This window comes from Trachurus japonicus, chromosome 15, assembly GCF_045865225.1.
Source record: "Trachurus japonicus isolate A0001 chromosome 15, Traja_1.0".
NCBI lineage: Eukaryota > Metazoa > Chordata > Actinopteri > Carangiformes > Carangidae > Trachurus > Trachurus japonicus.
Window position 1 is genome coordinate 24,948,322 of NC_140921.1, and position 15,361 is coordinate 24,963,682.

Genomic DNA, 15,361 nt, shown 5'->3' on the forward strand with positions numbered 1-15,361 from the left:
TCTTAACACAGACACACGCCCCCAGCGGACCGTGTGGAAGAGGGCAGGGGGTTCAGGAAGAATAGACTTCCTTCTCCGACCCCTCGACGGGACACCTCCCATACGCTGCTGTGAGGAAAAGCGAGGGAGGGACAGAAAAGAGAGGTGGAAGGTACAGTATGATGGAGACTCGATACTCACCACTGGTTTCATTGTTGAAGTCCAAGGCTTCCACTATCAAAGTGTAGGACCTCTGAGGAAGACAAGACACAGGCGTTAGCTAAGAGCAGGGCCATCGTGATGTAATTAGTGCATCAGAAAACAGAACTATAAACATTAACAGACAGTGATTGGTGATAAATATTCTGTTCTGTACAAGAACTGACAGCTCATTGTTTGTCAGAAACCATCCACACCAACTTGTAGGGGGTTCCCACATGTTCCCCTTGAAACACAAACATGAATCACCGTATCAACAGTCAGTTCTGATGTTGTTGAGACAATAGAAGAGCATATTAAAAAAAAAAAAAAAAAACTAAATCCTCCCCCTTTTTCAGTGTCATGTCCCCCTCATGGAGTTAGCTTACAAAGAGGCCTAGCACAGGAGCTGCTAACTGTTAACCTATAACAATGGTCCTGTTGATCTGATTAAGGGAGGATAAGCTTGCAGTGGGGCAGAGGTCTCAGCATCGCAGCGATTAGGATGACAGACACATGGGCAGTGGTGAGGTCTAGCTGGACACCCACCCAGCAGGAGGGCGTCTGATGCGCAGGAGAAGAAGGAGCCAAACAGAGCCGGCCTGCACCGGCAGACAGGCTGTTGGGTAAAAAGAGCTACAATAGAGTCAAAATAAAGAATGGTGCATAGAAAAAGATACTCTCATCGCACGGTGCCAAAAATGTGTCTTCAGCTCAGCCACGGTAACCTTGCGCTCTTTAGAAACAGCCCCCCCCCCCCCCCTCCCAAATACAGTTTTTCCACATGTTTAGAAAATGTGGCGAGTGAAGCTGGTGGATGATTTCCAACGTTCTGCGAAAGCGCATAGTTGGTTTTGTTTTGCAATGTATATGGGATTTTCAATTTCATGCTAATTTATAAACTTCTAACTGAGAGCTATGAAAACTGTGAACCCCTCCCGGCGGCTGAGAAGAGGCCTTTTAGGCAAATCGAGATGGGGCTAGAAAAAAAAAAACAACAACAACAAAGAACCGTTATGTTGTAGATGGTAAGAAGACAGAATAAAAGTTTGCAGGAAAGCAGAGACAGTGAGACACTGAAGGAGTGCTACACTCTGGAGGGCCTGTCTTGATTTCAGCACTCCTGAAAACACTTTGTCCGATTCAGGGCCGGTAGCGCTCACACCAATATCAGCTTACACATTCACAGTGCCCTGTGCCACGGTCATGAGGGAGCAAACAATGTGTCTGCGAGAGCGAACGACAGACTCAGGGAGAAAGTATGCGATTGTGAGAAAGTGTAATCCACTTACAGTGTCCGAGTATACACTAGAAAAACACCCGGCAGCTCTGCTGGAGAGGCATTTCAGACATTCTGCGTTGCTGCGATGCCCCCTCTTCGCTGCCAATGACTTCATGGTAAACAAATCTGCTCCAAAGGAAAACCCCTGTTCACTTTCAGCAGAAAGAATGAGGAGGGTATGACTCACTCCTCAAGCTTCTTTTTTTCATGGCTTTACCTTGTTTTGTCAGCCATTCAACTTTCCATCTCTCCAGGAGCTATTTGTCTCATCCTGTGCCAGTATTTCACTGCAATCAGGGGCAGCTATTATTTCAGATGCAGCCCTCATCAGCAGCACGGGCAGGACAATACATTCTGACTTACAAATGGCTGCAATCAGTTCACACAGAACCCCAGTAAGCGAGTCAGTGGTAATGTGATACCTGATCATCTATTACTACGACCCAACCCACAGCTACTTACATTAACACTATTAACACAGCAGTATTTGGGCCACCCAAAACAAACTCCCACATACAGGATACGTCACCGAACATGAGCCGATCCTTAAAACAGGAACTCGAACGCAACATCACTGAGCTCACATGATCCCAGTGGATTATCTGTCTCTTTCTGAAATTAGTCATCAACACAACATTAACTAGATGTGGTTGTGACTAACATGAGAAGCCATAAATACCCCCCCAGAAAAAAAGTGTTACAATTTATTCTCTACTCAACTTAAATCATGCTTCAATGACCTCTGGAACAATCTAAACGTTTCTGAATAGGATATTATCAGGTGACAGGTGGTTTCAATGAGTGAAACAACAACATCTCCTCTGGTCCACCTGTTACATGGAAAGACTTCACACTGTGTCCAGAGCTGATGGGAAAAAAACACCAATAAATCAGCTGATGGTGGATTGTTGTCAGGAAAAATAAACTTTAACGACTTATTGGCCGATTAATACTTCAGCCCACAAAAACACAACAACACACCCATATCTTGCATGATTTGGACTTGCCTCAACATGGAAGCTATTGCAGCAAAGTGATCATCATCACCACTGACTAATGATGCATTTGTCCTACATTCTCATGATTAAGGAGGACCACACCAAAGGACATGTGGGAAAAAAAAAAAAAAGAGACTTGGTATTTTGGCACTCTCATAATGTTCCTGTATTATAGCACATTATGACTAAAATGTCATAATGGCTTGATCTAACAAGTAGCCACGCCATTATTGGGATGTTTAGTTCCAGACCAAATAACTGCTCCCAGAGAGTGAGATACTGCCTGACTCCTCATTCACTAACACTCCATAACTCCTCTGCAGTTATCAACTTGGAACCGTCTGCCACTGCCAGGTTCACTTTTCCCAGGCTCCCAGCTGACTCACAACTTCTCTTTGAACTACAGAGCACATTCTCTCTCTCTCTCTCTCGCTCTCTTTCTCCCTCTCTCTCTCTCTGTCTCACACACTCACACACGCACGCACACAAACACACACACGTCCAAGTGCAATAAGTGTGGCCATATGTCTTCTTATCTTTCTTGGCCAAGTAGACACTGTCCAACAGACAAGCAACATAAGCGATAAAGATCATTCCAGTTCGAATCACAATGACTTGCCAAAGAACACTACTGAATCTTCTCAGTAGGGGAATTTTCCCAATACACACACACAGCCCTCACTCAGCTTGCCCTCGGCTGAAAACGGAGCCATCTGATGTATCATTACAAGAAAATCTAACAAAATAAAAAGGAGCTATGTCCCGCAGAATAACAGGCAAAAGCCAAAGGTCTAAATAAAGGCACAACAGAACAGATTTGACTGGTCTCGGCCTCCACTCAGCACAGAGGAAATGTAAACAGTCTGGTCAAAGGGATGTTGACCTTCTGTATCAGTTTTCCTGAGTCAATCACTTCAATGGTATCAAGCTCACATCTATCCAATGATTGGGACAGCTAAGTAACACGCCCTGTTTGCCATAAAACCAAAGGCTCGGTCATGAAAAGACGACTCGCACAATCACCTTGAAAACCACTTAATGCGCCGACCGACTGGAAGGAAGCAATGCAGTGTTTGCCAAGAGATTTTCATCACAACAAAGTGTTGGGAGGAAGACTGTTGTACAATCAACGGCTTATTAAATATCCTGTAAGAGGCACATCGGCCTGCTATATAACAGAACCTCAGCCCCAAGAAAGAATCTCACCTTTTGCCAACTAAAACAAAAGACAAAGCAAACAGATTTTGGATCTCTCACAAGGCAAACAAGATCAAAACATGAACCCGGGACCAGGAATGAAAGCCATATCAAGCATTTAACTAAACAAGCAGTCCCCTCATCTGCGCTTTGCAAGGGTCACTGGCCATTAAGGGAAACAAAAACAAGACACAGGTGATCCCAATTAAATGTATTTTCGATGCATGTCACGACTCCGTGCAGCATGAAACGACTCCGATAAGCTGCAGAGCCTGGGAACATTATGTAACGTCACACTGACACTACGAGTACAACGAGAAAGTCCTCGTTAAACAGAGCGCATTTCTTTTCCCCTCTTTCACTGGAGTGATTTGCACTTAACGGCCACATCAGAGCAGACTATATAAAACAAACATGTCATTACTCCCGCAGCTGCCGGCATTGCTTAGCGCCAAGGCTGAGCCGAGCTATTGTTCCGCGACTCACCTGATCCCAGTTCTCAGACGGCGACGACTTGTCAACAAATCAATTATGCCAACAGATCCGAGGTCAGGGAGGGCGTGCCAATGCCAGCGTTGTGTAAAGGGAAATTATGCTATAAAATATTAGACATAGTGAAATCAAACTTGGGAGTAAGGCCAATGGAGTTAAGGGTTGAGATGAAAAGAGAGGAAGTTGAAGCAAGCAGACCACTGAGCAGATAAGTGCCAAGATAAATTGACCCAATCCAATTAAAAAAAAGGTCTTTTCTTGTACTTGGTGTAACATGGGCAAATGTGCTGAGGTGGCCACAGAGGCTAGGTCACAGCTTGCCTGGGAGCCAACTTCATCACTGCTGAGTCTACTACAACTGCTTCCTGTTGCTTGCCCTGCACTGGCATTACAGCTGCACTGCCTCCATTATGTTCTGTAATCCTCACTGTAGTCACTGAGGGCACACCATTGTCCCAGCTTGATACACTGCGAGGGCCTGGGTAGCCGGGAACCTCACTTCTCTGTGGAATAAAAAAGCCACCACCAGCAGACATGGGCTGAATCCACACAGGCAGCGCTCTAAAACACAGATGTGCTCGTGTAAAAGATGCCCGGCCGACGGCATTCAGCTGGACGCCTGGCTCTCTCTCGCCCTACCTGATCTAAGCACATGTGTGTAGCCTCATTAAGTGCAGCAGTTACTGTGGGTGGCAAGGTTAAAGCGATGAAATGCCTGGGGTCCAACCGAGCGTGACTTAAACAAAGCCCTTGGCCTGGACAAGAGGCCAACTTCATGCAGCTCACAAGAGAGGATGGTGGGGAGGGAGGGGAGAGGGGTGGGGGGGGGGCTCCATGAACTCGGAGTACCCAACAACCCAGTTGCACCACACTGCCATCTGTCCACAACAGCCAATCAACTTATGAAAAGGACAAAGAGTGATATCATACCTAACCTGACGATTGTTAATGTGCACTGAAGTAAAGCACTTAGAGTGAAGGATGAGAGAATTTAACGAGCCGCCCTGTCCTTCATCAGATCTCAGCCTGGGTCCTACACTTGGATTACAATGAGTTAGTCTCTAAACCCAAGATATTTTAGCTGAGCCACTATACAGTCAACAATAATTTAATGCTTTTATTTAATTAACTCCATGTTTTTCTAGCTAATCCTGATCTTTCAATGCCTCTGCTGAGGACAATAACGTTGTTTAAAAGGTCATTTTTGGAAAGAAGTTCCCAAATTATCAGCATGTCAAAAAAAAGGAAATTTGAGTTCAGTTAGAGACCTCAAACTTGAAATGGCACCAGTTTTCATTTCAATGTCAACAAGTGCTGTTTTCATGCAGGAATGATTTTCAACCGTGTAAGATTAAACTAATCTGCTTGCGAGTGTCCATGCCAACTTAGTGTTGCCATAGTGTGAACATAAACAGAAACCTTTGTCTTTTAAAAAGGTGTGAGGCGCCAGTGTCTAAGTGCAGAGTAAATAAAAAATACAGACCATATCAAATTGCATGCTACCCTGCTGAGAACATTGTTTTACTGGCTATCAGATCATAGGGAAACCACACATCCAAACGATCTGCTCTGCCCCACAGGTAACACACACACAAATGTACAACGTGAGAGGAAACCAACTATGATCTTCCAGTTCTTTCACTTATTCTGGCTGTTTGATGCCACCACTGCAGTAAAAAAACTTCCATCAAGATTGAGGTAAAAATAGCCTTGATGTAATTGGACACACACATACCAGTGGACTGTGCCTTTCACCCATCAGGCACAGTGGAGGAGTTTGCGGGCCAAGCTGTGGGGCCAGTCAGTCTGTGCACAGTCCTACTTTTTTCACTCCATCGAAATGTGCTCCAGCATGACAAATCATATCTCTTGCAGAGCTACAACACTCCCACAGGCCTGTCGGCCCAATTTATTTACTCTATGAAGAAGAGCTGACACTTGAGGAAACCAGAAAGTGGGCTTTCACTTTGGACTTACTGTCCTGTGCAACATGAGCAGCTGCCAGGGAGGCAGAGGAGGAGAAATCAGTGAGAACATGACCCGTCCAACTTTTTATCTGTCGAATCGTGCCAGGCAAGAGGGAAAATATTTATGGAGGAACATTTCGGGAAAGCTTTGTGTGAAGCAGTATCCAACAGAGTCACACAGAACTGGAGTTTTTCAAGGGGAACAAACTAAACTGCATGTTGTTCTTGAAATATTTAATTCTATTGACACTGATGAGTTTCTGGTGGTTTAAATTAACTGCAACTCCTAATTTATTCACTTTTTTTAAGTTCCCTTTGCCTCATTATACAAGCCTGCTTCTGAAAATAGAGGTTTTATGATGGCCAGACATGCAGGCAGTGTAGTCTCAGCACATTATTTAGACAGAACAGACAGCTCTGGGTCTGATGGAGAAAAATACCTGCAGCTGCTTAATTGGCGCAGATAATAAGGAGACCAGGGGGTCTTTCCTCAAAAGGATAATTCACAGAGAGCTAACAACCAAAAGAGAAACTCATTCTTTCTTTGTTGTGCTTTCTATCCGCGTTTGGGGGGGCGAGAGTGACTGACGGACAGTAATTGCACAGAATTGCCCTGCAAACACACATTTTCTCTCTTTTTTTCCCATTTGGAGGAGAAGAACAGATTTTTCTTTTTTTTTTCTTTTTTTGTGTTAACTCTCCAACTCACCGGCCAGGCAAAACTGAAGGGCAAAACTATCCTGGATTTGTCATTCCTGTCAGAGGTCTTGAAAGAAAAGGTATTCCCTCCGAGGACAGACGTAGATCCCATACCGAAGCTGCAGGGCCCTGCAGCAGAAACCCTCGACTGGTATTCCTTCAGGCAAACTTTAAAAAACGTATCGCACTCGTCCCGTGTGCATTTTCTATCCGCCGTGTTCCGCGTGCCGTCACAACACACGCCGTTCAGCAACTCTCCGTTCACATTGTGCATCGATAAGATTTGCAGCTCGAATTGTCCGGATCCCTCTGACACCTGTTGGAGACACGACAGTGAATGCAACGAACAACTTCAAAACACTTTGTGTAGAGAAACAGTTGAACACTACGGCCTGTGAGATCTGCACTTGCAGCAGGCTGACCGTGAACACAACTTTTTTGCATGAGGACATAGTAATGTTAGCATAGCCGTGCGCGTATACGACGCGGGACACATGTAATCAGAGTATCAGAGTACATCCACATCCCCCCCCCCCGTCCTCCTTCCTCCTCCTCCGGGACAGTCCACGTACCTTGGAGAGAAAGCAGAGTAAAAAGGCAGCGACGACTGAGCCCCGTCTCCACACCATGCCTCCGGACTGCTGTTGCCACTCGTTTGTACTAGTCGTCTGGCCGACACACGGCACCAGAGCTCTCCTCTGGTTTAAACATGCACGAGTGGGGAACAACACTGGGATCAGCGGAGCACAGGTTCCCGATTCATAGGAGAGCGCTTCTTTCTCGTTATGTCCCGTCTACTCTTCTTCCTTATCCGACACTTTCCAACTTGTTGCTGGAGAAAAGTTTACACAGTAGCCATGCGGCAGCGGAGCCCACTGCTAACTGACTGACTTGACTGACTGACTGACTGTTGGTCCGAGCAGGAGCTGGCTACACAAGTTCAACAGAGAGAGGGGAGTGTCTGCGGAGCCATGTGCCTCCATATTCATGAGCAGGGCGCAGAGAGCCCGCCCCCCTCGCACAATATGAGGATAATCATCATAGTCTCAAGATTGCTCCTAAAGACTCTTTGGCACTCATGTGTTGGAAAATAACAGTGGAAATAAACTATGGCCTGCAGTCATATTGATAATCATAAGTCATCACAACCACAAACCCAAACATAAATGAATTATATTTTAGGACAAGCATCAATTTATACCTCTCCCCTCCTTTAAGAGATCCCATCTTCCTGCATCCTGCATTAGTTGCATACTATACTGACCACAATTTTTACTATTATTTTACCTCATAAAGATTTATGGCGGCTTAAAAGGTTGATAGACCAAGTGTAACGGGGTTTATTCTCCTCTACATTTGTGCCATTGGGTAACACACTAAATCATCTAGATTAGAAAATGAGCTCGCATCAAGGCCAGTAGCAGAGCCAAGGGCATTTTGTTATATGCATGGTATGTTAGATATCTTTCTTCATGTAGTGCGGGCCTTGGAGAAAGAGCATTACATTCCTGAGTCAGGAATATTCAATATATCTACACATTTTCTGCATATTTTCAAATTTAAAAAAACTTTTACTATTTTATTTTCCTTTGATTTATTTCAATATTTGAAGCCTGACCTCACAAATGTGAAAGCAGACAACATGATGGTGATGGGAGTGCACACAACAGTGCCCCAGAGTGGCACTGTTGTGTGCAGCTTTTATGCCTGCTTGAGGAATGTCACGCATTTTAAATGACTTGCAATCTACTGCTGCTTCCAGCAATCAACCTCTGGTTTACGGTTAAACATAATGCACCTAACAGGATGGACACTGGTGTGAGTGAAACAATCACAGACCACATTATTTTATTGATGCAGCCACAGAAATACATTGACAGACTGCTGAAAGATATTATTTCCCCCAGTATTCTTATGGTGTCAAAGGGCAATTGCAACCAGGTGTATCTCTGCAAGAAGGTAACCTGTGAAGTGGATCAGTAACTGCACCCACACACACACATCCATAGGAGAGGATGAGAAACCCCCCCTCCCCCCACTCAGCCCTTGTGGTTAGTGATTTGTGTGGACCAATTACACAGGTCATTCAATGGGTCACAATCAAGGAAACACAGTTGGGAACTGCGGCACTGTAAAAAAGAGGAGTGTATCAGTATCAATCAGTAACTATCGAATGTTTCACCATCACACTTTATAGCTGTTTATGAGAGTGTCAGTGTCACATGTCCCACTTGTATGCATTTGTATCTGATAAGCAAGGTCAGACATTTTTTACCTTTATTTTTGTCAGAAACCGTACAAGCAGCTGAGGGCTAGTTCATTTTCTTCACTCAAGCGGCAAAGCTTATCTTATCTTTAGTTTAGATGTGACAGTGAAACAAGATGTAACTGTAGACTCTGCAGGGATGCCTAAACATTCAAAAGCATTTTTACCTTGAGGCACCTTGTTTAGTAGTTGTAGTAGTAGTATTGGAGTAAGGTGTGTATTTGTAAGAGGGAAGTTACTGAGTGTTATTTCCACCATCTTAAATCACTGCTGTCAAAATTCAGACGTCACGTTTCCTGTGGTTGAACTTCAAGATGAAAGGTATAGCTTCCTCCCTGCTCGCCTCAGTCGCTGAGTTGATAGGCATCTCAGGTTACAGGCCTCACTGAAATGCTCTCTCTGGGTAATTAGGGTTAATTGGAGAATTTTTTTACCCAAGGGACCTTTTTTTTTTTTTACGTTGATGGCAAAAGCTACATTTGAGTATAGAGAGTGGATGGTCTGGGGTGGGGGGATGTGACAGGATCCTGTCTGGCGTGCCCCCATGACCTGCCCAGAAGTGATGCTTGTGTTGAGATGATTACTGAGGTACTGAGGTGGGGGGAGAGCAGGCACAGCACAGAAGAAACCAAAAGATATATGAGACAATTAGATTGTTCTGATTGACAGAACAAATCATTTTGACGTCATGTTTTACTGACAATACGGCAGTTTATCAAACATCAAATTGTGTGCAACTCATCTTGTTCATATTCATATATTCATACAAAATGTGGATGCTGTGCACACACAAAAAGTTTAAACACAGATAACCTCTGTCTACATTTGACAAAACATTATCTTGCATTTGCAGACACCATGTTGCCTAGGACAGGCTAAGGAAGGATGCCTCCTTGCTTTATGCAGCTCTTCCACTTGATTCCACTCTCCCTGTGTATCGTACAGCTAATAGGTATCTAAGCAGCGTGATCACTGTTCCCTTTAAGCATGACCTATAGTCGTCATGGAGCACAGACAGGGTTTCTCCTCTGAGGCCATGGTGCTAATCTCCTGCAGCCTTAATGTGATTATGGTAATGATCACACAAATGACCCCTGGGCTTTGGGGGATCCATGGTTCACACATTCTCACACACAGGCTGCACAGGCACTGTGACTCCACTGGCCTGCATGCGAGACCACCAGACTGAGCCAGTCCTGGTGGCCTGCTCCTGTTCTTCTGTCCTCGCTGGGCTTGGAAGAGTGGAGTGAATGACCAAATAAATTCCAGCCGCCAACAAAAGAGCTGAGCGGCCATGAGAGAGATGGATATCTTTTGTTGTCTGACACCCAATGCCGTATTCCAATCCAATTACCTCAGCCTTTTGCAACCCCTGCTATCGCAGTGCATGGCATTGAAGCCTGCCTGAATTCAGACTCGGACCCCTAACAAGAATGTGGTGGATTAGGTGCTTAGTGAGCATTCCCTTCCCCCCTACATTTACTAAACTCTGTGGCACACTCTCCCCTAAAAAGATTTAGAACAACCAACCATCTATTTTGAATTTGATCCCATTTGTTTAAATGTCATTACTGTCTGGTTCCCAAAGACAGAACAGAACAATTTCCCCCTGCATTCTTGTATGGCCAAAAGTGACGTGGTTACGTAGTTTCAACAAGGACTGCTATTGTGGACAGCCAACAGTGAGAAACTAGAAAACACCGTGTGACAGAGTAAAGATGGATTTATTACTCTCATGCTTCAGGACAAGGTGGAATAGACGTACACATCAGCTGCCACACCTTTCCAAAAACCTACCCTCACAAACCACAGGGGTTGTGATCTGTCAGTTGGAGCCGCTTGAGTATCTTCCTACTGGTTTCTGCTTCTGGTACAGGTTGGTTAGAATAAGGACAATGTGGAGAAATAAAGTCTGCTTCCATTCTCTGATACAAGAGGGTTGTTCTCATTTTTATATCTGCACCGTAAAGGAGCTATTTGTAATTTTTTCTGGTGCCAAATAGCCAACAGCTGTTTACTCACCACTTGACAAGAACTTTCTAGTATCAAACTTCATTCCTTTATTTACCAGGAAATGTGGAAGCAATGATCTTGTTTTGCTTCTGTTTCTCTCACTTCTTTTCTTCTACTGGATTTAGCACGCTAAACAGCTAGCTCCAGCCCAGTCTGTCTGTCTCGTCACTTTTCAATTACAGTGTCCATTGCCCTGAGGGCCCATTATAACCTGCTGTAAACCCAATGATGGCTGAAGCTCTTTGAAAGACTAGTAAATGAACGGTTTGTAATACAGAAGAACTTACAGATACAGCTCCTCTAATTTAACAACTAATCCATCTATGGTTTAGAAGCCAGACATTGTCCAATATGCAACTTAAAACTTAAAGCCTGCTATGCACATAAACTGAGGGGGACGTTTCAGTGGAGGAGATATATTGTATCCAGCGGTTAAACTTTTGAAGCAAAAACATTTTTATATTCATGGATTCTGGATCTTTCAATGAGGAAGAAGGATTAGATGTAATTTTATGAAAACAAGGTCATTTTTTATTATTATTACCAAACCAGAGTATTTTTATATGTCATATATCATGTCTAGAGATCTTCAAAACACTTCAAAAGACTTTTGCAGTATGCAGTGGTAGAAAGTAACTACATACGTGTAAAGTTAAATCTCTACTTTTTCTTTGTTTGTTTTTTGTTTTTTACATTATTTCCATAATGGGCTAGGCTGCCAACAGTTTACATTTGTTTTGTCCACTTTCATCTCCCATTAAAGGGGAACTATGCAATATTTTTACCTTAATAAAACAGCTTCAGAGTAGTGATATTTGAATGACATGTTATGGGGAGAATGGAGGCTCTCTGCCCTCCGCCTAGTGTCTCTTGGCCGAAAACCAACCTTGCAAGATCAGAGCCCCGACCCGGTGTCCCAGATCTTGTCTTGCGAGAAACATGGACTGCTTTATGGCACTACGACACAAACACACCCGTACTCTCTTGTTAACGTTACCCACCTCGGCTTTGTTGAAAACAAATGCACATGGCTCCACCAACTAACAGCAAAACTTACAATTGTACTGGTAATAGTAATGAGTATGTAAATGATTGCAGCATATCAGGAGCAGGCATTCTCCAAAAGCTGAATAGGATCTGAGTACTTCCTCTGCACTGCCATTTCCAGTAAAAGCTCTGTCCTCACCACATTTACCTCTCTTAATCTCAATGTGAATGAAAGAATGTAAAGGTTTACACTGATTGCACTTGGCCCCGTACTGTTCAACTTATCTATGATGGTGGCTATGTGTAAGCATAAAGAAAAATAGTGAGGTAATGAATTTACCCCAGTAAAGTTTTTTCTGTCTGTGTGTGAGATGTAAAAGCACATGTGAGGAGGAGGTGAGGGTCCGAGCCACCACCAAGCAGAACATGGAGAAGGACTTGTCTATAGTACCGTAACCAGCCCATTTAAGAGTATCACAATGTTTACATGGTGTGTTTATGGGAGCTGCTTTTACAGAACGTGTCACAGATGGTATCAGCAATCGTCACTCGGATAAATATTATTTTCCGCTGTTAAAGGTGGCCGTTTTGTTATTTTCAACATTTATTCCAAAGCCTGTACTGTGAGGTGATGCTTTTTCGATGTCTGAGCGAACATGTGGAAAGTACCTCAATGCGGTTAGTGCACAGGGAGTCCAGCTGCTATGTGGAGGTTAAGTAAAAATTGGATTATAGAGGGTTAGGTCGAGAGTATGGGTTTTGATTTTCATTGGTTCAAACTGTGCTTAATTGCTGTGGTGATGCTGTGGGTGACTCATTTATGTCATGTTTATTCTAGTTGTCTGTCTTCCTGTTTTTTTTTTCTTCCCAAAGTGTATGTCAGTAACGCTGAGGAGCTACAGGGATTTGTACACGGTTACTTTTCACGTCAACAGGATCATAAGAACCGACTGGATCAGCACTCTGAGAAAGCGCACATGTGTCAGGTTAAGAAGCTGTGAATGGATCATCAGTCTGTGTGTGTCCTCACACATCCTTAATGGCGAGGGAGGTGTTTGATCCTCTGAGGGGAGGGGAGGCCCGAGGGCTGCAGTCAGTGAAACAAATCAGATTATCCCTGCTTAGGCTAGGAGCCTACTACTCATCAGCGTAGCATTTCCACCTGGCTAACAATACCAGGTCTCATACTGCTGAGCTGACCCCTGTGATCATGTGATTAAGTGATTTATGTGTAAGTGCACAATATGTCATAGCGCAGGAAAGTCAGATCTGTGTTTGATTAGATTTGTCCTCGCAATGGACAAGGCAGTCTGAGAATGAAGTGGAGTGGCGAGGAATGTCTACTAGCTTAAATCATTGATCACTAAGACAATCTCTCAGGTGGGAGGATGTTAACTACTCAGGCAGGAAGATTAGATCCTTTGCCCATCACAGCATACAAGGTGGTCTCCCAAAGCTGGGAGGCCCCCGGGATCAGTGAGTTAGAACAGTGCCCTCTTCACAGAGGATATTGGCCCTCACTTGAGGTGAGTGTGGCTAATTACCTGAACTTCCTATGTGGAGGAGGTGACACTGATAAAACTCTTCCTCTTCTTTTGTCTCTGTTTGTTGATCACAGTCCACTCCATCACGAATACATAGACCAGATCACGCAGGCATGTGTCAGAGGAAAGAATGATGACGAGAGACGATTATTCCTCTTATTGCAGAAAAATGACCCGTAGACATGTTGAGAGGAACTAGAACAAGTCCATAAGCCCAGTCAAAATGATGTCCATTGCCAGCCTTGAAGGAAAATATTGATGCTGGCAAAGTCTTGACGTCCCTTGCACCATGACGTAGCGTTTTTTCCATGACACATTTGATGATTGCTTCCAAATGGGCCTGTCAGTTTTAATATAGGCGACCCTGCATTTCGCTTTCCTCAAAAGTAAACAAAATCCACCAGCTCTCCCACACACACACACACACTACATACAGAGTGTGTGATCACACACCAGGAATGAGTCTTGAGATAGAACAGGCATTTTGCTCGCTGATATATGTTTTCATGTTCAATCTTCTCACTCTTGAATGAGGCAGTTTGAATTGATGTGGTTTTTGTAAGTTTGCAGATTGTGGGCCACAGTGTTATTTGAGGAAACTGGAAGTAAGTCCATGATATGACAGTAAAAACTAGTATGTGGTGGTAGGAAGTTTAAAAAAAGGAACAATATGAGGTTTGAATTCAATAGAAGAGGCCTGTCAGAATGTTTACTTTCCACTTTTCCTCACGGCAATAAATTAAAGTATAGTCCAAGTGTTCTCTGTTAATTTCATATGACAACAAACTTATTTCTTGTCATATTTAGCGCTGGGCTTGGACCCAATGCCAACATTTAGTGAGTCAATATACTGACAATTAGATTATACAGTGTCAACTAACAAGGGAAGGACAATCTTCAGTTTGTTTATAGACGTGTGTGTGACTGCGCTGCAGGAGAAGTGGGGCAGGCACAAAGAGCATGGAAACATGTGGGAACAGCTCACTTACAAGACACACGGCAAAGCTCAATATTGGACGGGTCCACTTCACTGGAGCATGTCAACTACCTGTTAATGTTAAACTAATGAGTCTACTTTCATTTCTTATGTGAATGTGCTGCTAGACACACAATGTAAATCACATTACACACAAACAGAGCTAACTTTTTTTTTCAGTCTATTTTGTGTCCGCCCTCACACAGGAGTGAGCTATTAAACAAACTTGCAGCTGAATAATATGCAGCCTCGGCCAAGTTTTGGAAGCTGCAATACTAACGCCTGACTGTTAATTTTTTTTGGCTTGACCTGACAAGCTTCAACTTTATCCTGCATTGTAGACAAATTACATATTTTTCAGACAGTTTGTGAGGAAAGTAAGAAAATGTTGCCCATGTATTCAGAAAGTACAGAAGAAGCAGAGACACATGATCAATGGTGAACCTCAGTATGGTTATATTTCACTATGCTTTAATAGGCAGCAGGAGTGTTTTACTGCCATCTTTTTTTTTTTCTTGGCCGTGACTCTCAATATGCTGTGTGAAGTAATCATAAAGCTGTCAGTGGGAGAAATATTTTCCACACAGCATGATGACAAATAGTATGTAGGCAATGTATGTGTGGGTGTCATACAGACAACATGGTGTAATGCGTAATACTTTTTCTAATTATCAGTTTGGCTCAGAGGATTGAACACTGAGAGCTGCTTGTGTTGGTGCAGAAATGGAGAGAGTAACAAATAAACAAATTATCTGTATGGAGT

At 43.6% G+C, this 15,361-nt stretch overlaps 1 protein-coding gene across 1 annotated transcript in view; it reads right to left on the reverse strand.

Annotated features, from left to right (window-relative positions):
* jag1b (jagged canonical Notch ligand 1b) overlaps positions 1 to 7,761 on the reverse strand; it is a 28,099-nt gene extending 20,338 nt beyond the window's left edge. Inside the window, exons 1-3 of the mRNA XM_085800722.1 lie at positions 7,385 to 7,761; positions 6,823 to 7,128; positions 181 to 232 (exon numbers count right to left, since the gene is read on the reverse strand). Of these exons, the coding sequence (XP_085656848.1) occupies positions 181 to 232; positions 6,823 to 7,128; positions 7,385 to 7,441 (415 nt within the window). The 5' untranslated portion in view covers positions 7,442 to 7,761. The remainder of the gene's footprint in view (positions 1 to 180; positions 233 to 6,822; positions 7,129 to 7,384) is intronic.
* Between the last annotated feature and the right edge of the window lie 7,600 nt (positions 7,762 to 15,361).